We start from the raw sequence: 25,293 nt of genomic DNA, 5'->3' as shown, positions 1-25,293 counted from the left end.
ATTTTGTAGAAAGAACTATTTCAGCTTGGTTGAGGTTTTTTATTTTGTGGTTCTCAAGAAACCGTTCTACTTCTTCTAAGTTGTGCAATTTACGAATGTAAAGTTGTTCAGTCTTCCCTACAACCCTTTTAACAGTTAAAGAATCTGTAGTAATATCTCTTGCTTTATTCCTAATATTGGTTATTTGTGTCTTTTCTATTATTTAACACTTTTGACAGAAGTTTATCAATTTTATTGATATTTTAGGAAATCAGTTTTTATTTCATTGATTTTTCTTTAATGCTTTCCTATTTTTAATTTTACTTTTATCTTTATTATTTCATTCTTTCTGTATGGCTTAGCTTTTTTGTTCTTCTTTTTCTAGCTTCTTAAAGAACGTAGATTATTGATTTGAGGCCTCTCTTCTTGTTTATTACAAACATTTAGTACTATGCATTTCTCTCAGTATTACTTAATTGCATTCGCTATGTTATCTTGTGTTTATTTTTATTTTCACCTAGTTCTAAGTATTTCTTTTTTTAATTTCCCTAGAAAGAATGTATGCTTTTGATCTGTAGTGCTAGAGAAGGCTCTTGAGAGTCCTTGGACAGCAAGGAGATCAAATCAGTCAATCCTAGAGGAAATCAACTCTGAATATTCATTGGAAGAATTGATGCTGAAGCTGAATCTCCAATACTTTGCCCATCTGATGCGAAAAACTGACTCATTGGAAAAGACCCTGATATTGGGAAATATTGAGGGCAGGAGGAGAAAGGGGAAACAGAGGATGAGATGGTCGAATGGCATCATTGACTCAATAGACATGAGCTTGAGCAAACTCCAGAAGATAGTGAAGGACAGGGAAACCTGGTGTGCTGCATTCCATGGAATCACAGAGTCAGACACAACTTAGTGACTAAACAACAGAGTTTCTCTTTTATTAATGGATTATGTGGTAATGTATTGTTTAATTTTCAAGTATTTGGAAATGCTCATGTTGTCTTTCTGTTATTGACTTCTAATTTAATTTCATCATGGTCAAAGAACATAAATGTATAATTTCAACTCTTTTACATTTGTTAAGATTTGTTTTATGGCCCTGGATACAGTCTGTATTACTGATTGTTCAGTAGAGGCTTGGAAGAATATTTTATCTAATGTTGTTGGGTGGAGTATTCAATATATACCAATTAGATCCTGTTAATGGATTGTACTGTTTAGATCTATATCCTTGATGATTCTTTTCTCTAGCAGTTCTATCAGGTGCTAAGAGGGACAGGTTGGAATCCCCAACTATACCTGTAGGTTGGTCTCTCCTCCCCCCAACTCTATCCGTTTTTGCTTCATGTATTTATTTTGAGGTTCTATTGTTTGATGGATAGACATTTAAGATCATTATGTCTTCTTGGTGGATTTATTCTTTTGTCACTATCTAATGTCTCCTGTCTCTGTAATTTTTTATTATGAGGTCTACTTTATTGGAAGTTAATGACCAACTCCAGCTTTTTAAAAATAATCTTTGCATTGTATATCTTTTCCTACATTTTTAATTTCTATCAACTCATGTCATTGAATTTGAAGTGAGTCTCATATTAACAGCATATAGTTGGGTCATTTAAAAAACCCATTCTGCCAATCTCTGTCTTTTATTCAGACCATTTACATTTTCTGTTATCATGGATATGTTAGAGCTTAAGTCTGCTATTTTATTATTTGTTTTCTGTTTGTTACCTCTGGCTGTCTGTGTATGGTCAGGCCACTCAAGATGTTCTCTTGTTGTCTGTAATTCCCTGCTCAACCAGTGCTTGCTTCATCCACACCCTACCCACATGACTGGCCTCCCTATAAATATGCTCCAGGCCCCAGCTAGTGATAATTTTACCAAAGGTGCAGTGAGAAACATGCTACTCTGCTGGTTTCCCCAGTAACTGATAAGCCAACATGACATCAATTCTTCCTATAACTGGTAACTTCCTCCTGGCCCTAGGAATAAAGAATTCCACCATGACCTGCCTGCTGTCTCCACACATGGTGAGGTGTTACTCCAAGATCTTCCTTCAGACATGTAAGATCCCCCTATCCATTAAACTATTGATGTCTCTGTTGCTGACTCTTTCTTTGGTTTTTGAAGCTGGTCAAGTACAGGCCTTGTAGACCTGTGGAGTGCAGCCTAACACTGTCATTCCTGTTTCTTTTTTCTTCCCTTGTTTATTACTCAAACATTTAAAAAATTAATTTATTTTAATTGGAGGCTAATTACTTTACAATATTGTGGTGGTTTTTGCCATAATGATTCTATCTTAAATTATTTATAGTGTTTCTGAGTATATAACGTTGTATAGTTTTCATAGAGGTTGCTCTGGGTAATGCAATATGCATATGTGACTTATAATCCACTGGTTTCAACATTTTAGCACTTTGAAGTGTGAAAATTGTATTTCCATTGAGCCTCCTTTACTTCCTCCATATTTAAAAGGTCATTGTCTTGAACATTTGCTGATGTTATCAAGATAATTTTGCTCTAATCATAAAATATGATTTATAAATTCAAGAAGAAAAAATATTCTATGCTATGCATGTATACTTTTAGAACTTTAGGATACATATCATTCAGATACCATATAATTCACTCATTCAAAGTGTATAATTCAATACTTTTTAGTACAACAGGGTTGTGTGACAACCATCACAATCAATTTTAGAATATTTTTGTTCCTCTAGAAGGAAACCTTGTACTCATTACTGGTCACTCTCCATCCCTCAAAACTCCCTCCACCTCTACCAAACCAGAAGTCACCAATATACTAATTTGCTGTCTCCACTGCTGAAACCAGTGGATTTGCTTCTCTGAACATTTCACATAAAAGGAGTCATACCATATGCAGTCTTTTTTTTTTCCTGTTTTTTTCTCTTAATAAACAGGCATACCTTTGAGATTTATTGAGCTTCACTTTATTGTGTTTCACAGATATTGCATTTTTTTGTTGTTTACAAATTGAAGTTTTGTGGCATCTCTGCATTGAGCAAGCCTATCAGCACCATTTTCAATAGCATTTGCTTACTTTGTGTTTCTGTATCACATTTTGGTAATTCTCTCAACATTTCAAACTTTCTCATTATTGTGTATTTGTTATGGTGATCTGTGATAAAATTTTGATGTTACCTTTGCACAAAGATTACAATTCACTTGAAGGCTAGATAAAGGTTAGCATATTTTAGCAATAAACTATTTTAAAATGAAGGTATGTATTTTTTAAACATAATGCTATTGCACACTTAAGACTAGAGTATAAACCTAACTTTTATAATGCACTGGGGAATCAAAAAAAAATCATGTGACTTCCTTTTATTGCAATATTCACTTTATTCATTTTTTTCATTTATATTTATTAGTTGGAGACTAATTACTTTATGATATTGTAGTGGTTTTTGCATATATTGACATGAATCAGCCATGGATTTACATGTATTTCCCATCCTGATCCCCCCTCCCTCCTCCCTCTCCACCCGATCCCTCTTATTGCGATAGCCTGAAATTAAACTTGTAGCATCTATGAGGTAGGCCTGTACTGTTTTCAAGATTTATTCATATTGTAGCATGTATCATTACTTCATTATTTTCTATTGCTGAGCTATATTCCATCGTAGGAATATAGTACATTTTACTTATCTATCAGTCAGTGGACATTTGGGTTTTCTCTACTTGTTGACTATAATGTATAATGCTGTTGTAAATATTCATGTACAAGACTTTGTGTAGATATACGTTTTTATTTTTCTTTGATCTATATCTAGAAGTGTAATTGTTGAGTCATATCAGATCATTAGTTCATTTTTAAATTGAGTTATTTGTCTTTTATTATTGATTCTGTTAAAAGTTCTTTTTATAATTTGAATAAAAGTCCTTTATGAGGTATATGATTTGAAAATATTTTCTCTCATTTTGTGGGTTGTCTAGTCACTTTCTTAATGATATCATTCACAGTACAAAATATTTTAATTTTGATGAACCTAATTTATGTCTTTCCTTTGTTATTTGTTTGCTTGTGTATGTGTGTGTGTGTCACATCTAAGAAACCATTGCCTAACCCAGGGTCACAAATGCTTACTCCTATGTTTTCTTCTAAGAGTATTACTGTTTTCTCTCTGACATTGTATATGATCCATTTTGAGTTAATTTTTGTGTATGGTGTGAAGAAGGAGTCTAATTCACTCACATGTGGATAACCACTGTTTCTAATGTCATTTGTTTAAAATACTTTTTTTCCTACTGATCTTTTTTGCACCCTTATTGAAAAATCAGTTAATTACATATATAATGGTTATTTTCTGCACTCTTAAATTGATTCCATTGATCTATATGTTTATCCTTATGCCACTGTCTGGGCTTCCCTGGTGGTTCAGATGGTAAAGAATCTGCCTGCGATATGGGAGACCTGGGTTCAACTCCTGGGTTGGGAAGATCCCCTTGAGGGGACATGGCAACCCACTCCAGTATTCTTGCCTGGAGAATCCCCATGGACAGAGGAACCTGGTGAGCTACATGGGGTCACAAAGAGTTGGACACAACTGAGAGGCTAAGCACAGCACACAGTATGCCACTGTCTTAATGTTGCTTTGTAATAAGTTTAGAAATTAGGAACTGTGAGTTTTCCAACTTAATTCTTCTTTTCTAAGATTATTTTAGCTATACTGACTCCCTTTAATTTTTACGTGAATTAAAAAAATTGTATTAAGTGTGCAGACCAGTTTGAAAGAGGATCAAGGGAGAATGGAGAGTATCTGCTAATGTGCACAAATGCTGTTTTGGAGGTGATTTAAATATTCTAAAAGTGATTCCAGTGATAGTTTCACAACTCTGTTAATATACAAATACATTGACTTATACACTTTACTTTGGATGAATTTTATAGTATGTGAATTACATTTCAATAAAGATACTTAATTAAAACAGTAAATCTAATAATTAAATTTGGAATTTGGTCATAGCAAATTTAAAATATTAGTGAAGACAAATGTTAAATTTAAAACTCATTGAAACATTCAAGTTCAATATGAAACCAAATGATAGTGTTGAAACTCAATGTGAAAGTCCTAACCTGGTTGCAATTAGTACTTGTAAGCAAAGAGCCCAATGACACAATTGACAAATGGCAATACAGCATAGCATGATTTCAAACAGGCTAAAGTTCAATATTTAGTCAGCCGCTACATTTATATTAAAGTTTTGTAATATGCATAAACATTGTTTTTTTGGTGTAACTCTTGTTTTCCAGATGTAAATGTATTCAAGATTCAATAGATTCATCCATTTTTGGTACTCATTGAAAACAAGCAGATATTTTCATGCTCATTGTAATAAAACAATTTTAATGGAAATTCAGTTTAGTGAAATCACAAGTCTTTTTATATTTAAAATTTTAATTGAAATATTGAAGTGTTAGCAACAAAAAACAGAATTATTAAGTTAAAAATATGATGATTTTAATTTTTCATATGTCAGTGAAATTATGTGGTATATATACACTTATCATATGTTGCCAGTCTTAACTAGTCCACAAGGTATGCAAGAAAGCTGAATTATTTCACACCTGCCCCTGCTTGCCTAAAATAGTAGTTGATAAAGATCATATTTTCTGTTTTGTCTGGGCACTTATATAGTCCTTGTAGAGGTTTACCTGGCTATACTCAAGGTGGAGTCTCACATCTCTCTAGTCAAGCAAGAAAAATGAAACTCCCTACTCACCCCTCCTGTAAAATACATAGCCCAATGGTCATTGAATATTGTCCAATCATATAAAAATCCCAGGCATCTGCACTGACCACTGGCAACAATGCAAGTGCTTCTAATAGAGGAATGCTTCTCAAAGTGTGGACACAGTTCCACAGGTAGTCCACGAGATAATTTGGGGGATACATTGGCAAGTATTCTAATCTTATTTATTTTAAGTGTGCTATGAAAAATAAATAATTAGCATTTCAGTATTGTACCAAGTATTACTTCTTTAAGATGAATAAAATTATGTAGAAGTATTAGTAATTCTTTACTTAGAATATCATCTCTCTTGTATAGTCTTTACCTCCTTTTGCTTCTTACTCTGATGCCTTATTTTGCACATTATCACATCTCAGATTATATTGTAATTTTTGTAGGCACACCTATCTCTATAATAGATTGGGAGTTCCTTAAGGACAGAGCAAAATCTTTGTATCCTCAGTGCCCCTCAGTGCCTAATGCAATGGCTGGACCCTGGGAAGTACTCAGTTAACATTTGTGGAATGAATGAATGTGGATTTGAGCTGTGGTCAGGATAATTACATTCTATAAGCATTGGTCTAGCAGCTATTTCACAGTTGGGGCTAAGCTACCACTGTGTCTCTAACAGAACTGGAAATTTAAAACTGCAAGTCAGGAAATCAAACACAATTAATTCTCTATCAAATTAATTACATTAGAAACATTATTATGCTGGGTTTTCTTATAATGATGAATTTCTGAATTAAGATTCAAAAGCAGAACTACTGGATAAAATAAAGGTTGAAAGAATTGAAATGTAATTAAAAGAGAACAGGCTCTGGAGTCAAGCTTATCTGAGTTTGAATTCTGGCAATTCAGCAATTGCTAGCTGTATCACCTGTAAACTGAGGACCAGAGATAATTCATATAAAGCCTAATAGTACCTGACACATATACAAACTCTTGCTGGTGGCTCAGTGGTAAAGAATCCACCTTCCAATGCAGGAGTTGGAGGTTCTATCCCTGGGTCTGGAAGATGCCCTGGAGAAGGAAATGGCAACCCATTCTAGTACTCTCACCTGGGAAATCCCACGGACAGAGGAGTCTGGTGGGCTATATAGTCCATGGGGTTGCAAAAATGTTGGACATAACTTAGAGACTAAACAACAACACCTGACACATAGTACACTTCCAATAAATAGCAGCTGTCATTATTAATTTTATCTGGAGAAAACTAGGAAATATCTTACTAATAATCTCTAAGTAGTGACTCAAGAAGGTCTGACCCAAGAGAAAAATATAAAGAAGTTCCCCCTCTCATCCTGCTCTCATTCTCACCTCAATCCCTCTCATGATAGTGTAGTGATTATTACCTTCCCAACTTATGCCAAGAACTAATCTAAAGCACAGCTGGTCTCTCTCCCTTAAGTTTCTGTTATAGATCTTCCTTATACAAGGAAATAAATCATTTTCTAATTCAAACTCTCCTGGTGGCAAGCAAATAATTGTTTATAATTAAGAAGATTTTTTTATCCAGTTTCTACCAGGTTAGACTAAATCATAACACTATCAAACCAGGAAAGTACTTAATTAAGCAGAAGAGGTGACAATAAATCAGTGTACTTTGTTGGAAAAATTATAAGCCCAAAGTTGAAGTTGAAAACCTGATTTGTATTCTCAACTTACTTAGAAATCTTAGATGAGTTGCTTCATTGCTCTAGACCTCAGTTTCTTCACTTATAGATAATAAGTTATATGCTGACACAACTGACTTATATTTTGGGGAAAAAAACTAAGCTGTATCCCCAATCACTCTTTAAAAAAAAGTAAAGTCCAGAGGACTGAACAAATATTCAAATATTAAAAAGTGAAACTGTATAATTTCTAGACAGAAGTATAAATGGATATGTTTATAATTTTGGCATGGCAAAGTTCTAAAACATTAACCAATAAGTTACATATAAAAAGTGATGAGACTACGTAAAAACTTAAATCTTTTGTTTGGAAAAAACCTACCACTATAAAAAGTTCAAAAGATGAAAGAGAAAAATCAAATAGAAAAATAAAGGATATGGTCAAATATTCACAAGCAAAAATACAAATGGCCATCAAACATATATAAAGATGTTCTTCATTCATAGTTAAAGACATGTAAAATTAATACATTTTAAGACACTAAGTGCTAGCCAGGATAAAAGAAGTGGGCATGTGTTTGTGTTGGTGAGCTTATAAAGTAGTGCTTCTCTCCAGTGCTGATTCTTGCTACCTGTCTCTGAGGCACTTCTATTCCAATTATTATCAGAAATATCCCTCTTACAGTATTTCCACTACCTAATTTGGCATTCCAGAGCCGTATTTCATTCTGGAACACTGTGCAAATAGTGTCTGGTCTCACTATCCCATTTCTTATCGCTGCTTCTGCCTTGAGAAAAGTTCAAAGTCTCCTACAGTATGGCTCTTTTTTCTCTTCTACTCTTTGAGACATGTTCTTCCTTTTGATACGGGCCTTTCCAGGTGGCTCAGTGATAATCTGTCTGCAATACAGGAAACAGGGGTTCAATCCCTGGATCAGGAAGATCTCCTGGAGAAGGAAATGGCAACCCACTCCAATATTCTTGCCTGGAAAATCCAATGGACAGAAGATCCTGGAAGGCTACAGGTCATGAGGTCATAAGAGAGTTGGACATGACTTAGAAACTAAGCAACAACTTCCCTTTGACAAACAAGTTCCATAATTCCTAGAACTTGGCCAGTGTAGTTCTCAAAGCATAGCCATCAGTCACTGGCTGAGGGGAAGAAACACAAAAATTTGGCTAAATTCTTGAATTGAAAAAAGATATACAAATTAATATTTAAATAAATTATCCTGCCACAATTATTTTAAATATAAAATTTTTAAGATGATTAAATACAATTGGATGCTACTTTAATGGGCAAAAGTTAGCATAAACTCACAAAATATTTTTTCTGTTTTTAAGAGCTACACAAATAATGTTTTTCACAGAATAAAACATGCCTAATGAACCAAACTAGCTTGTATTACTTTCTAAAAATCTCCAGTGTGGGCCTTATACAGGAGAAATCAAGTGCTGAGTGACAATTACAATAAATTTAGAAGTAAACTAGAACATAAAAACAAAAGGAGACTGAGGGAGTAAGTCTATTTTCCTTTTAATTTGAATCAGCAATGAATACATACATGAAAAAGACTAAACAAATTATAATCCAACAAATAAACTATTGGCATATTTTTAAAAATATCTTCTTATTTGCATTTAGACAATTTAACACTGAAACCAAGGAAAAAACTCCAAAGATATACTTAGTTTACTTACGATAATAAATATACATATAAATGTAGATTTATAATATTGTCACTAAAATTTATAAAAATTGAGCATGCCCATTTGCTTGAATGACTACTCATTTCAGTATAAGTTATAATTTTCCAGGTTTTAAGTAAATGGGAAATGAGTGAAGCATGTCAACTATTGTTTAACAAACAAATTGAACATAGACTGACAATAAAAACAGGATAGGAACAAACAAACAAAAAAAGTGATTCCTTGAAAAATAAGTAATAGGGAAAACGTTGCAGTAAATGTTTTCCTCCAGGTCCTTAGAATTTAACAACACAGATGTGTATAAATAATGTCCTCAAAATGATTCTTTAAAGATTATTTCTTAATGATTCTTCTTCAGTGGATCTTATTTTCTCTATTCTTCCCTGCACTCTTTCTTATCTGACTTTTATTAGAAATAGGCTCTAATATCAATTAGACAGCATAGGATATTTATCAACTTTTTAAAGTTAATTCTTTTATGGAGAAGGGGAACACTCTGTGTGGCTCGTGGAATTTTAGTTCACTGGCCAGGGATCGAAATTGAGCCTATGTAGTGAAAGTGCCTAGTCTTAACCACTTGACCATGAGGGAATTTCCTATTAATTTTTTCTAAATTATTTTTATAAGGATAACCAGCATTAGTGAGCTTTCTAATGAGATGGAAGAAGCTTGGACCATTAAGGTAAATTAAAATATAAAAAGCCAAAATGTAATTGTTTTAAACTAAAGACACCACACACCTTGTAGAAGTGTCCCAATATACATCTTAGTAGTTTATAAGCTATGGATTAATATCTATGTTTTTGTAAGACAAGGCTGATGCTAAACTATCAGAAAATTTTTAAGATTTTGAAAGTCTCATATTTCATGCAAAAATAGATATTCAGTTCAGCTCAGTTGTGTCCGACTCTTTGCGACTCCGTGGACTGCAGCACGCCAGGCCTCCCTGTCCATCACTAACTCCCGGAATTTACTCAAACTCATGCCCATTGAGTCAGTGATGCCATCCAACCATCTCATCCTCTGTCATCCCCTCCTCCTCCTGCCTTCAATCTTTCCCAGCATCAGGGTCTTTTCAAATGAGTAGATATTAACCATACCAAAACCACAAAGTACAGTAGATAAAATTTAGTAAATTTAAGGGATCTAGGATTTCCCAGGTGGCTCAGAGGGTAAAGAAGCCACTTGCACTGTAGGAGATACAGGAGATGTGGGTTCGATCCCTAGGTCGGGAAGATCCCCTGGAGGAGGGCATGGCAACTCACTCTAGTACTCTTGCCTGGAGAATTCCATGGACAGAGGAGCTTGGGGGACTATGGTCCAAGGGTCACAAAGAGTCAGACATGACTTAAGTGACTTAGCACTAGGTGAAAAATCCACATTCCCTCGAATTACCTTAGACCAAAAAACAAAATGTGAAAGTAGAATTTCTCTCCCCAACGTTTCCTACTTTCTTGAGGTCATTGAAAACTGACTAGAGAATTCAAGTTTAAGATTATAAAGAAAAAGTGTGACAAATTGATAGAGTAGCATTAACCTATATACACTACCACGTGTAAAACAGATAGCTAGTGGGAAGCTGCTGTATAGTATAACACAGGTGCTCTGTGAAGACCTAGAGGGGTGGGATGGCGGGGTTGGGAGGAAGGCTCAAGAGGGAGGGTATATATGTATACTTATGCCTGATTCACATTGTTGTATGGCAGAAACCAACACAATATTGTAAAGCAATCATCCAATTAAAATAAATTTAAAAGTCACATTATTAAAAAATAAAATTCTATGATTTATATTTTTAAAAAGACTATAGATGAAATGGGGATCCATTGATAAACATAAATAAGCATAAAAAAGTAAATAAGCATAAAAAAAGTATCTGAAGCAGGCTGATAGCCAGAGTTTTTTCTTGAATTTTGAAGAAACTGGAATTGAACAAAACCTGTTTTCATCAAATATGCCTTATAGTTTGGGCTTTCCTATTAGCTCAATTAGTAAAGAACCTGCTTGCAATGCAGGAGACCCCAGTTCAATTCCTGGGTCAGGAAGATCCACTGAAGAAGGGATAGGCTACCCACTCCAGTATTCTTGGGCTCCCTTGTAGCTCAGTTGGTAAAGAATCTGCCTGCAATGTGGGGGACATGGGTTTGATCCCTGGAGTGGGAAGATCCCCCGGAGAAGGGAAAGGCTACCCACTCCAGTATTTTGGCCTGGAGAATTCTATGGACTGTATAGTTACTAACATTTCTGCATAAGCTATATAATTGTTAATATCACAACCACAGACACATTTTTTAGTACACAGCCAAAAAAACCTACTGTGCATTTAATAGATGATCTTGGGCATGTCATTTAACTCCTTGGATTAGAATTTATTCATCTGTATTCCAAAGTGATTAAACTAGAAATCTCCAACAGCCTCCTTTAAGCTTTAAGGTCTGAGAAGCTAAAAATAATATTCCCTCAAATAATCACTTTGAAAGTAGGTAAACATTTTGCAATAAAAACATAAAACTGATTTATATTCCTTTATTTTCCCTAGAAAGCAGCTCCATCATTTTTACCATTGGAAACCTACTTTCCAGATTCTTCATATCAGGGATCACTCATTAATTCATGATTTTATTAGTCTCTGGCCTACAGTGAATAAACATAAGTTATGGGAAGATTTATGTCTTCAGGACTATAATTTTTGTGTCTCAGGTAAGTTCTGTCACTTAAATTCTAAGTGAAATCTTAGCAAATTACTCAGATCAATTTTATAGAAGTCTCAAAAATAAGCGTATTTATGTATTTTGGCTCACTGTAGATTTACCATTTATTTTGCCCTCTGAAAATACCAACTGACAATGCATGTAAAACACAAATTTTAATTACATAATGTTAATTACATAATCTCCTCATTATTTGCTAACATAATAATAATTCTATTTTTTTCAATTTTTAGAAATATAATATGTATTTTAATGACAATGGATGAGGCCAAAATTAAAGATAATTTAATATGGAAAGAAGATAGTTATTACTAATCAAACAGTATTTTTGAGATCCCATTGCATGCAAAGAAGTATTTGGAGAAATACTTACAATAGTGCAACATATATATCATTTTAAACTATGAATATACAGAACATTTGAAGACCTCTTTTATCTTAACAACCTGGCAACCCTTTTCTCATAAACACTTAATACTTTCTTTTGAATTATCTGTCTCAAACATTTTAATATTGGTATTTTTCCTTTATAATTTTTTGTATCTTCCTGTGTCATTTCCCAATGATTACTAAATGGGCATGCTACAGCTAATGTAAGTTTTGATAGTGGCAGTAGGCATGCTTAATACCCAGGGGAAATTAGAGAATCCTGTGGAGAATTGTCCAGCAATCAACCTTCTTTGTCATTAATAAACAATTTGTTCTGAAAATTTTTATTAGACTGTAGTTGCTTTACACTGTTGTGTTAATTTCTGCTGTACAGCAAAGTCAGCTATATGTATACATATATTCCCTTGTTTTTGGATTTCCTTCGCATTTATGTCACCACGGAGCACTGAGTAGAGTTCCTTGTGCTATATAGTAGGTTTTTTGTTAGTTATCTATCATTTTCTTCTCAAGTGCACAGAGAACATGCCCATTGTAAATAACTAATTTAAAAAGAGAAATAAGCCAACGCATTTTTTAAAATGAGCCAATAAAATTTTTACTTTGACAATTATATAAACCTAAAAATTTTACTTAGGGCTTCCCTGATAGCTCAGTTGGTAAAGAATCTGCCTGCAATGCAGGAGACCCTGGTTCAATTCCTGGGTCAGGAAGATTATCTGGAGAAGGGATAGGCTATCTACTCCAGTATTGTTGGGCTTCCCTTGTGACTCAGCTGGTAAAGAATCCACCTGCAATGCAGGAGACCTGGGCTCAATCCCTGGGTTGGGAAGACGCCCTGGATGGAAAGGGCGTCCAGTATTCTGGCCTGAAGAATTTCATGGGGTCACAAAGAGTTGGACACAACTGAGCAACTTTCATTTTAAAAAAATTTTACTTAAGGAATAATTTCTCAATTTTAGAAAAATAGTTTTAAAGTTAGGGAATTCTATAGGATATATATATATGTGTGTATATATATGTGTGTGTGTGTGTGTGTGTGTGTGTGTATATATATATATATATATATAGAGAGAGAGAGAGAGAACAGAGTGCTGAGAAAATATTTATGCAAGGAAAAATAAGTATGTACAATTTTAAGTCAATATGAAGTTGTATGATAGTGGTTGGTGGAAAATATCAAAGCTTGCTTGAATCATATGAGTGATACAATTTAAAGTCTATAGTTTAACAAGAAGGTAGAATCTTTTAGGACTGAAATGATTGGAGAAGGCTTTTGTCAAAGAAGTGGTAATTTTACTTGGGTCTGAACTATTTGATAGACATTTGATAAGCAAAGGTATAAGAGAATAGGACTGCAATCAGAGGTAATAATATAGCAAAGGAAAAATGCCTAGGACAGATTGGTTTCCACAAAAGACTATCATAGTTAATGATTGAAAAGAAGAACATGAGGATGGTGTTCAGAAATTAAAGAAATATTTCAACCTTAGAAAATTTTCTTATGCATGCCTGACTATTTTTTTCAATTGGATAAGATACAAATCACAGATGCAACAGGTTAGACCAGAAGAAAGGGAAATTGACCAAAAAGAAAAATTGCTGACTAACTTAAGAGGAATCTTAGAGTCCACTGACCTGCACATTTTTCCTTTGCCTTCAAACTAAGCCTTGCCTCCCAAGATTCCTCATGATCATTTGTTTCAATTCACTTGGACTAGGCATTCTGTTCCCCAAACAAGCACACAGTTTTCCTGCCTCTGCATTTGCTGTAACAATTTATCCAATAGTTCAGAGCCAAGTCAAATACTACCTCCTCAACAAAAAACTTCTCCAATGATCTCAGTCCTAAATGATAGTTTCCTTCTATTTTATTATTAAATTTAGATTGCACCACTTGCATAATACAAGCAACTTTTTGATTTATAAATATGTGTGCATCTGTTTGCTTTATCCTAAATTTTTAAGGGCAGAAACTGTGATGCAACTTTGCATACCTCAGAGTTTTATAGTTTTATAGACTAGTCCATAAAAACAAAATCCAACTCACAAAATAATGCTAAATGCAAATTTGTTGAATGTGTTCCAGTGTTGACACATTTTTATTCCTTTCATGCTTCTCCTTATCCTTATGAAGCAATCCTTATATTGAACCCAAATTTTGTGTTTACTTTCTAACTTTTGGTAAATAAAATGATTGAAACATATCTAGGTTCACCCAAAAATGCCTTCACCAAAGACCATTACAATATTGTAAAGTAATTAGCCTCCAATTAAAATAAATAATTTTTTTAAAAAGAAAAAAAGAGGCATCTAGAAAATCTAGGAATGATCCCAATAACTGTGGGGAAAGGAAGAAATTTAAATGTCTTTCTGATTTACCTACTTAAATCAGAATGCATTGAGGTTGGAGGAGAGAAACTGAGCTGCAGTCAGTCTTTACTACCTGATCTGTTTAATTCCACACTGTAGGTGAGGGGAAGAATGGGCAATGGTAAAAATGATGGGTTCTTCTCTTAGGCTGTATTTCAGTTTGAAGGGATTATTTGGTATTCTATAGCAGCTATGAATATTCCTTTTATAAACTAATGATTCTAATTTTTAATCCACACGAACACAAATGGATTTTAAGTAACTGTTCAAAAGGTTAATTTCCTTTTTTAATCAACCTTTCAGCATAGGTATTTCAGCTGTTGTTGGAACATGGTTAAACCCAATTAGCTGTTACTAAAAACCAAACCAAGGCATTCTGAGAAAGTGGTTCAAAATCCTACATTTTTGCCCATTATTATCTTCAAGTACCTTATTCACCAATCCACACCCCCATTCTAGCAAATTTTAGGGCTCATGAACTACATTTGGAAAGTAAATAAAGGCCTCTTTTAAAGTAGAAAGCCACCTAAAGATAACTAAGACTAGGGTGAGGTTAGGGGGCACTCAAACACAAATGATAAGGGGCGCCCCAAAACTCAATAATAAAGATAAATGTTTAATACACTACTTTAAAGAGCTAATTAAAGATTTTTTAAAAGTCCATTGATAAACAAAATATCAATTTTAAATAAAAACAAGATCCTACCTTACACTTGCGGGCCTTCCCAAGTGGCGCTAGTGGTAAAGAACTCGCCTCCCAATGCAGGCTACATCCCTGGGTCAGGAAGATCCCTTGGAGAAGACCATGGGAATCCACTCCAGTATTCTTGCCTGGAGAATCCCATGGACAGAGAAGCCTGGCGGGCTACAGTTCACAGGGTTGGAAAGAGTCGGACATGACTGAAACGACTTAGAACACAACCACTCTACACTTGCATAATTCACCTCAATGGCCTCATCCTAATCTCCTGAGTCTGGGGTGCATCCTTAAATTTGCACCAGAAGTGAGTGCTTTAATTGCTTTATCCTAGTCCAGGCTCTGTGCCCTAAATACTTTCATGTATGGTGTCTTTCCGAGTTCCTTCACCAAATGCCACCTTTGGATTCATAATCCATTGTATTAACCTTTTTCCTCTAGATAGTCCTGTGTTATTACCTCACACAGAGTCCCATTAAATTCTTGATGAACTCCCACCAAGTGGGATAATGGCATCTATCAGATGTCCCCACCTTCAGGTTCCTCTTGCTCTTACAGTTTCAAGTTTTGAGGCTCTTCATCTGCGAAAGATGCCCCATTTTGGCACCCTGATCCTGCCAGGACCACAATTCTGGTGTGGCGCAAAGTCCCCACATCCTGAGAAACAGCTCCACTCTTTTCTACTTTCTAAACGAGTACTCCTCTCATGTCATCTACATCCTCCTGCCAAAGGTAGAATGGAAAGATTGGAGCCTAGGCCCAGTCCTATCTGAAAAGCACTTTCCTTCCAGGAAGAAGCTTTTGGAGACCGTGGAGAAAGCAAGTGCAGTGACTTTCTCCTGTTATTACTACATAAAGGAAAAAAAGAAAAGAGAACCGATAAGGACAACCCCAGCTTTCCCGACGGTTTTATGCTTCAGCCCTTTGTGTCCACTAAGTCAAGGTGCTCCTCTACCCCACCAGCAGTCGGAGCAGGCAGCCTTCGAGGGCTCCAGGAGTCCGTAGGCCACGCCCCCTTGGCTTGTCACTCCCCTGATTGGTCTGACAGCCTGTCACTCCAATTTGGCTCCCACTCCTGCTAACCATTCACGTAGTTCGGTTGTGTCTTGGTGCGTTTAATGTTGCCAATAACGAGAGTTTTTTTTTTTTTTTTTTTTTGAAGGCAAGTACAGGTCGTACTTTAATTAGTTCATTGAAAACTCAGTTGCTCTCTGAGCGGTCGTGTAGAGACTGCTTTCGGCTTTTTTTCTGCTGACTGCTAAGATCTCCTATAGAGAGCTGCAACAATGCCCAAAAGAAAGGTAAGTGAAATAGGAAGATAGAAGGGGTATTAGCGACTGAAATACATATTTCCTAATCGGCAGAGACTTTTTTAAAAAGCATTTTGGCTTCTAGTTCGATTTTGTGAGGTGCCTAAGGGGAGGGAAGGGCAAATATCGGTTAGTATAAGGTTGAGGATAGTCTTTCACGCAACTGGTAGTTCACTTTTGGCGTGTTTTGTTTAAGGAAAAGAATCGCTTGAGAGGTGTCTCCATGCTGACTTACAAACAGCCATAGCGCTGTGCTGTCGCTTCCTACCCCACCCCCGTTCCTCCGCTTACCCTATTGGAGAACTCCTCCCAACCACACTTTCAGGCACTAATTTCCTCCTCAGCCTCCAGCTTTCCTCCGGGAACCGTCCCGTTTTGGGGTACGAAGGCCATGGCTTTCTCCCGTAATTATTTGCCTTTGTTCTTCCCGTTTTCTTTTTCTTTCTTTTTTTTTTTCCCTCCTCCACTTCTTGTCAAGCCAGAGGGCTTTGCAGTGGTAATCCTGTGCCATTAGGCGGCGCAGACTTCAAACTGTCCTGGAGGAGGTAGAGATTCACCGCTGTAATAGCGACTTTAGGCCGGAGAGGTCTGAGACTCTCCAAGCTCACTGTCTAAAGGTGGAAGAATGATAAGAGAAATGCGTCAGATAAACTATTGCTGATCTTGGGGTAGCGTGGATTTGCTCACTTTAGACACAAAGAATTGATATGAGCTATTCAAGGGCTACTGGTCTCCTGCAAACCCTCACTTAAAAAATCATGACTCCTCTCTTAGACAAGAAAGAAATTCACACTCAGTGTTGACCTGTTTGTTTGTTTGTTGGGGAGGCGGGTCCCTTAGAAGTGAAATCGATCGCTGTTTCGTTGCTTGATAAAATCGTAAAATACTGTGCTAAGGTAAGGCGTTATGATTTTTTTTTTAAGTATTATTCCTCTCTATTCGTTTGTCTTCCCTATTTTTAGAAATAGGAATAAGACTGAAATTCCACAGTGCTCTGAGGCTGTATGACTCGTGCGATAGCTTAGTAATTCCCAGTCTAAAAGGACAGAAAGCAATGGTTTCTAATCACCAACCCCCTTCCTGTGATTCCCGCCGCTACGCTTTTCTAGGCTTGTGCAATGGATCTTGCGATTTTACAGAGCTGACAGCAACCTTGTAGCAGGTAGTGGCGGGAAGTTTTAAAATCCGCAGCCGGCTTCTCAATAAAACGCGCTGACGTTTTAACAAAGAGGTAACCCCCACCCCCCGCCGCCGCAAAGCATTGTGGGGATTGTAGTTCTTGTCTGCAGAACTTGGAGAGGATAAGTGAGAGTCAGATAAGTACAATTACATCTCAAGCATGAGTCTAAACAGACGGGGAAGTTGCATGAAGCTCCGCCCTTCATTCTGCTCGCCCTCCCTCATCCTTTTTGGCTTTAACACGGGCTACAACAGGTGGATTTTAAAATTAAGGTTTGTTTTTAGGAGATACAGTTTATACAAAAGGATGAAATTGACTATCAGTTGTATAAACATGTCTTGGAAATTCATTTGCATCTTGGTGTATATTTGCACGTTAGTAGACAGCATGCTACTAGGCAATAACGGGTGGCTATTTAAGCAGAAATCCAGGAAAAAGTCATAAGCTGTTATATTGCAGACTGCAATCTATAGGCAATATTTTCAGATCTATACATTTATACTGATGACCTTATTTCTGTATGGTTTTCCCCCCTGTATAGGCTGCAGGTCAAGGTGATATGAAGCAAGAGGTGAGTTTCTTTAGTTTTAGAGTCTGTCTGAAAAAAAAAATCACTTGTTTTATAAAATTGACACTTAAGCAGCTAAAACCTAAATGCTGGTTAGTGTATTTGTACCATATGAGTACCAATACGGTATGCCAGTGGTCTCTCTCAGAAATAGTAGGTACTGAAAACTCCAAACTTCTTGGGACTTAGGATGGTATTGTGTTTAAGATCTGGAGAGAGTGTGAACGAAAGAATTGCTTTGTCGACTTGCAAGAAAGGGCTATATTTTCATTTCTAAATATACTATTACTATCCATTGTGTTAATTTAGCCTAGCAATTGAAATTTAATTTGGGATTTTTTTCTTTAGCATATGAAGGGTCCAGAGAAGGGAAAAATCAAAGCTTATGTTTTTATTTGTTCAATGATGCTTTCTAATCAAGCTCACAATACTTCTTAATGACAACATATATATAGTGTTACACTAAATACTTTCACCACAATATAAATATTTCTAGTTTTGTGTATCCATAGATTTCTTAACTGATAATTATTTTTAACTTATAGCCAAAGAGAAGATCAGCCAGACTGTCTGCTGTAAGTAGTCTTTTTTATAAGTTGCCCATGTATTGTAAAATGTAATTTTAGACTTCAGGGAATCCTGGACAATGTTAGTCATTTAATACAAGATTTACTTTTGATGTTTTAAGAAAAAACTTTCTCACCAAGGAAATATTTTTGTCCTAGTTTTCAGTTTGAACTACACCCATTTATTTTAATCATGAAGTTGAATTTCAGTTAGTGATCTTTCTTCAATTATGATGTCCTCTCTTTCTTCCCCCATGATTTGTACTTTTTTTTTTTTTTTTTTTTTTGCAGTTGCCTGTGCCCATTATACCAGAGTTGAAGTCCAAAAGAACATCAACTCCAAGGGTAAATATTCAGCAAGCAATATTGAGAGAAACTTACTTTTCTTCAGAAATAGTTTTTTGGAAAGGCATACAGTTGATCATTTTGCAATATTTTCTTTTCAGTTAGTCATATATTACATTATTTGTTGTTGTTGTGATTTGGTTGCTAAGTCGTGTCTGAATCTTTTGCAACCCCATGGGCTGTAGCTCACCAGGCTCCTCTGTCCATGGGATTTCCCAGGCAAGAATACTGGAGTGAGTTGCCATTTCCTTCTCCAGGGGATCTTCCCAACCCACGGATCAAACCTGCCTCACCAACACTGGCAGGCAGATACTTTAACACTAAACCACCAGGGAAGCCCCATATTACATTATACATCATACCATATGGTACATGTCAGCCCTTTGAGTAGGAAATATTTGTTTGTGTTCTGTGGTTGTCTACTGTGTATTGACATTTTCCCTAGGAAGAGACAAAACAAAAATTTAGTTGGATAGGCCCATAAAATGTACATGCTTTTGACTTCATACAGTTACAATACCAGTATTCCTGGGAAAACACAAGGTGTAAACTGTAGTAACCAAAGTAGTGTTTTGTGATAATAATAGTAACTAACTTTTGATAATATTGAACAATTTGCAAAGTGCTTCCACATACATTATTTCCAAATGCACACAATTGATTTCATATAGGCTTCTATGTTCTGGTGTTGTGGCTAGAAAAATATTAAAAATAGAAATAGCCTCAATATTAAGCTTACTTTCCCCCCTATATTTACCTTTATTTACGTGTAAATGTTTGTGAATATAATATGATTTTATTTCATTTTAGAATTCTTTATTGAGGCATTGTTGATGTTTTAAGGATCGGTGGAATTCTTTAATTTTATTTTATTTTTAATTGGAGGACAATTACATTATGATATTGTGATGGTTTCCGCCATACGTTAACATGAATCAGCCATAGGTATACATATGATATATGTCCCCTCCCTCTTAAACCCCTCCTCCCTCCCCATCTCACCCCTCTAGGTTGTCATAGAGCACTGGCTTTGGGTTGAATTCTTAACATCAGAAAACATTAAGGCTAGCAGAAACATTAGAAATCATCTAATCCCATAATTTTGTGATTGAAGAAACTGCATTACAGTTGTATTCATAAAATGCTTTGAAATCCTTGATTAAACGACCTTGCTAAAACTATGGCCATAGTTTTATTAGTCATAGTAAATAACAACAGAAGAGGAAGTTTCTATTTGGTTTTTCTCTATTTCACATTTCAAGGTCACTACTTATAAAATTAAATACTCAACTTATAAGTTGTTAAAATAGTAAACACTGTTTATTTCTTCTTTTAAAAAAAAGTGCTAGAATAAAATGTAACATAAAACACTTCACCCTCCTTGGCTCTCAGTTTCTCATGTGATAAAAGGATAATAACATATCTATATTGCATTTTACAGTTTCCAAAGTAATTTCACATATATTTTATCATTTGCTTCATACAACACCCTGGTAGGTAGGTAATATTACTCTCTCTTACATTTGAAAAAATAAACATAGAGAAAATTATGCTTTTGCTCAAGGTCACATCAAACAAGAAACAGATCCAGATTTAAAACACATGTTTGCTGGCCCCTTAATCCAGTGCTCTTTCTACCACATACACACTTAGGGCAAAGAGCTTTCTTATAAAGAAATCATGATTTAAATCATTCTAAAACGTGAAGCCCTGTATATTGAATCACTAATATCCCCAAGTGATCTCTTTCAAATGTATTTAAATTGGTGCTCTCCCTAACTTAGTTATTTTTCTTAATTATTAACAATGGAGGCTCTGCAATCAAAAACCCTATTGCTAATTATTAGACATGACAGGGATAAACTGGTCCCCTCTAATCAAAGCTAATTAATTTATCATATTTTAACCTGATGCTGGCAATTGGCCCTGAGTAGCTACTGGTCAGCATTCTAACTTGTTGCTTCTCATCTGAGAGAAACTTTTATTTATGTCAGAATAATAGTACTCATTTTAATGCCATTTCAAGTTTATAATGACACTGAAAGTATTTTAAAGCTTTTCCATAAACTATTACAACAGCTGGTAAAATAATTGTGCCATTTAATCAACATACCAATTAAATTCTGTATTTATTTTTTATTGTTTTGTGTTGCTGGACAGAAAATGAAGACCAAAAATGATATGATGGGACAAAACACAGATGCAATTGCCAAAACCATAGCTGAAACGAAGAAAGAAGTTGTTAACAATGAAACTGCTGAAAATGGAGGAGCAAAAATTAAAGAGGTATATTCCAATTTGTCCATTTGAGAGTTTAACAATGGGTTCAACTGAAAGAAATCTTATTTGCCTTGTAGTTTAAGAGTTGAGAAATATTAAATGAGTATGACTCCATAGTGTCTTAGTCTGTTCAGGTTGCTGTAACAAAATACCACAGACTGGGTGGCTTATAAACAGCAGAAATTTATTTCTCACAACTCTGAAGGCTGGGAAATCCAAGATCAAGGAACCAACATTTTTGGTATCTGCTGAGGACCGGCACAATTGCACTCATCTCACACGCTGGTAAAGTAATGCTCAAAATTCTCCAAGCCAGGCTTCAGCAATACATGAACCATGAACTTCCAGATGTTCAAGCTGGTTTTAGAAAAGGCAGAGAAACCAGAGATCAAATTGCCAACATCCACTGGATCACTGAAAAAGCAAGAGAGTTCCAGAAAAACAGTTATTTCTGCTTTATTGACTATGCCAAAGCCTTTGACTCTGTGGATCACAATAAACTGGAAAATTCTGAAAGATATGTGAATACCAGACCACCTGACCTGCCTCTTGAGAAGCCTGTATGCAGGTCAGGAAGCAACAGTTAGAATTGGACATGGAATGACAGACTGGTTCCAAATAGAAAAAGGAGTATATCAAGGCTGTATATTGTCACCCTGCTTATTTAACTTGTATGCAGAGTACATCATGAGAAATGCTGAGCTGGAAAAGCACAAGCTGGAATCAAGATTGCCAGGAGAAATCTCAATAACCTCAGATATGCAGATGACACCACCCTTATGGCAGAAAGTGAAGAAGAACTAAAGAGCCTCTTGATGAAAGTGAAAGAGGAGAGTAAAAAAAGTTGGCTTAAAGCTCAACATTCAGAAAACTAAGATCATTGCATCTGGTCCCATCACTTCATGGCAAATAGATGGAGAAACAGTGCAAACAGTGGCTGACTTTATTTTGGGGGGCTCCAAAATCAGTGCAGATGGTGATTGCAGCCCTGCAATTAAAAGATGTTTACTCCTTGGAAGGAAAGTTATGACCAATCTAGACAGCATATTAAAAAGCAGTGATTACTTTGTCAACAAAGGTCCATCTAGTCAAGGCTATGGTTTTTCCAATAGTCATGTATGGATGTGAGAGTTGGACTATAAAGAAAGCTGAGCACTAAAGAATTGATGCTTTTGAACTGTGGTGTTGGAGAAGACTCTTGAGAGTTCCTTGGACGAAAAGGAGATCCAACCAGTCCATCCTAAAGCAGATCAGTCCTGGGTGTTCATTGGAAGGACTGATGTTGAAGCTGAAACTCCAGTACTTTCGCTACCTGATGCGAAGAGCTGACTCGTTTGAAAAGACGAAAGATTGAGGGCAGGAGGAGAAGGGGACAACAGAGGATGAGACGGTTTGATGGTATCACTGACTCAATGAACATGATTTTGGGTAGACTCCGGGAGTTGGTGATGGACAGAGAGGCCTGGCATGCTGTTGTTCATGGGGTCGCAAAGAGTCAGACACGACTGAGCAACTGAACTGACCTGAACTGAACGGAAGACCTGCTTCCTGGTTTATGGATGGCAGTCTTCTTGCTGTGCCCTGACACCATAGAAAGGGTGAGGGAGCTCTCTGGTGCCTCTTTTATAAGGACATAAATCCCTTTCATGAGGGCTCTACCCTCATGACCTAATCACCTCCCATTGGCCTCACTTCCAAATACCATCACTTTGGAAATTAGGTTTCATCATATGAATTTTGAGGGACACACACATTCTGTGTACATCATATTGTATAGTGGTAAATAAGAGGAAAAGAAAGAAAGTGAATTTAAAACTTGAGAATTTTCAGGAATGGGTATGGGATCAATGGGTTAGCACTTATATCAATAGAACAATGCCAGTGATCATGACTTAATAATCTAATAACTGTCTTATTAAATATAGACTGATCCTCTCTTCCTTTTGTCAGTACATGGGCTATTTGTAAATCCCTTTTCGAGATCATATGAGTCTTTTTCCCTCTTCAGATTGCAAAGCAAATCAGTATGTTTATGTTTTCAATAGGTCTTGCTTTGCATATTTATCTTACCACGTTTCTCGGTATTATAGTTAAAACAATGAAAATGGGATTTAGTGCCAAATCTATAAATCAAACCTGTGCATATAGGGAAAATCTTTTGTAACAGATCCTATGATATCTGGTAAAAGACTTTTCAACTAACTTTTTACAAAGTAAACCTAAATATCACCAATATAGAAATAAAATGTATTATTTCTTCAAGAAATATATTTTGTATATGTATATGCTAGTCATTGAGAATTATTGATAGAGAATATGTCATTTTTTCTGTATTTACTCTGTTTCCTCATATTTGTAATGAAAATTATTTATATGAATAGGTTTTTCTAAATTTATTGTTCCAAATATCTATTTGTGCATGATTAAGTAGAGATGCTTTCATTAATCCTATTTCATATGTTTCCTTTTGACATGTTGTTTAGGAGGCCTTTTCCATAGGGAAAGTACTGTTTTTAATAAGATAGCTATAATTCTGTCTTGGTTCCAAATTTACAAATCTTGGTTTTTCTTCTATATTCATTATAGGCACCAGTTCCTGAAAGAGAAATAGAGGAAATAAAAGAAGAAAAAATTGAAGACATCAAAGAAGAAGGAGAAGAAAAGAAAGAGGTAGTGGCAAAAGATGGAAAAGAATATGAAAAAGAAGAAAAAGGAGATGGAGATCAAAATAAGGAGGAAGTGAAAGGAAAAGGTACAGAGGAGGACAAAGATGGAAAAGGGAAAGAAGATGAAAAAAAAGATGAGGGGAGAAAAGAGAAAGAAGAAGATGGGAAAGAGGAAGAAGATAAGAAAGAAACTGGAGAGGGAAAAGAGGGTAAAGATAGAAAAGGGAAAGGAGAAGATGCCAAAGTGGAAGAAGATGAAAAAGAAAAAAGAGATAAAAAAGAGAATGAAGATGGGAAGGGGAAAGAAGACGGCAAAGAATCTGAAGATGGAAAAGATAAAAAAGATGGGAAAAAAGGAGAAGATGGAAAAGAGGATGAAGATAGAAAAAGGGATGATGGTGGAAATGAGAAGGAAGATGAAAAAAATAAAGAAGGAAAAGAGAAAGAAAATGGAAAAGAAGATGGAGGAGATGGAAAAGATGAAAGCAAGGCTGAAATTGGAAAAGAAATAACCAAAAGAGACGAGGTCAAAAAAGAAGATGGAAAAACAGAAGAGTCTCAGAGTATTGCTTAAAGCTGCCCTATATGGTTTCATAGTTTGGTAATATGTACCTCTATGTTGTAATGTTAATAGAGATGAATATTTTTATCAAATATTTTATAGACACGGCTTTCCTTTAACATCAATTTAGTTTCAAAACATCTTCATACTGTTCATAAATCACAAAGTTCCCAACATTGAATTATTATCGATAAGCTTTGTGATTATAATGGTAGAATATATGCAAAAAATATGCTTTCAACTTTGTCAGTGAATACCCTTTTCTGTAATTTATATGTTAAATCTTTGAATTTTAATTTTACTCCTATATGTGATAATTTCACAAAATGGAGAGATCCCAAAAGAATTTCCTCAAAAATTCTTGTGGTTCTCCAGGTTGTTTTTATAAAGAAAGTGAATTATTTTCATGTAATGGTAAGAGTTAGAATTATCTTTCCCAAATATAGCTTTGATATTACTTGGGAAAAATTCAATTGAAATTCCATTTTTAAAAGAAATGCAAATGTTTATTTCAGAAGGGAAGTTCTGATAATATGTGTATTCACAACATTTTATTGGATTTATCTTAATAAAGATTATCTTCAACGA

At 35.4% G+C, this 25,293-nt stretch overlaps 1 protein-coding gene across 1 annotated transcript; it reads left to right on the top strand.

Annotated features, from left to right (window-relative positions):
- Window positions 1–16,393: 16,393 nt before the first annotated feature.
- Window positions 16,394–25,293, top strand: HMGN5 (high mobility group nucleosome binding domain 5). Its single transcript, XM_065915449.1, has 6 exons — window positions 16,394–16,529; window positions 18,260–18,289; window positions 18,832–18,861; window positions 19,144–19,197; window positions 21,358–21,483; window positions 24,064–25,293. The coding sequence occupies exons 1-6, from the start codon at window positions 16,515–16,517 to the stop codon at window positions 24,715–24,717; spliced, it is 909 nt and encodes a 302-aa protein (XP_065771521.1). The 5' UTR covers window positions 16,394–16,514; the 3' UTR covers window positions 24,718–25,293.

The sequence above is a fragment of the Muntiacus reevesi genome, chromosome X (genome assembly GCF_963930625.1).
Source record: "Muntiacus reevesi chromosome X, mMunRee1.1, whole genome shotgun sequence".
NCBI classification, from domain to species: domain Eukaryota; kingdom Metazoa; phylum Chordata; class Mammalia; order Artiodactyla; family Cervidae; genus Muntiacus; species Muntiacus reevesi.
This window is presented reverse-complemented; position numbering and strand designations above follow the sequence as displayed.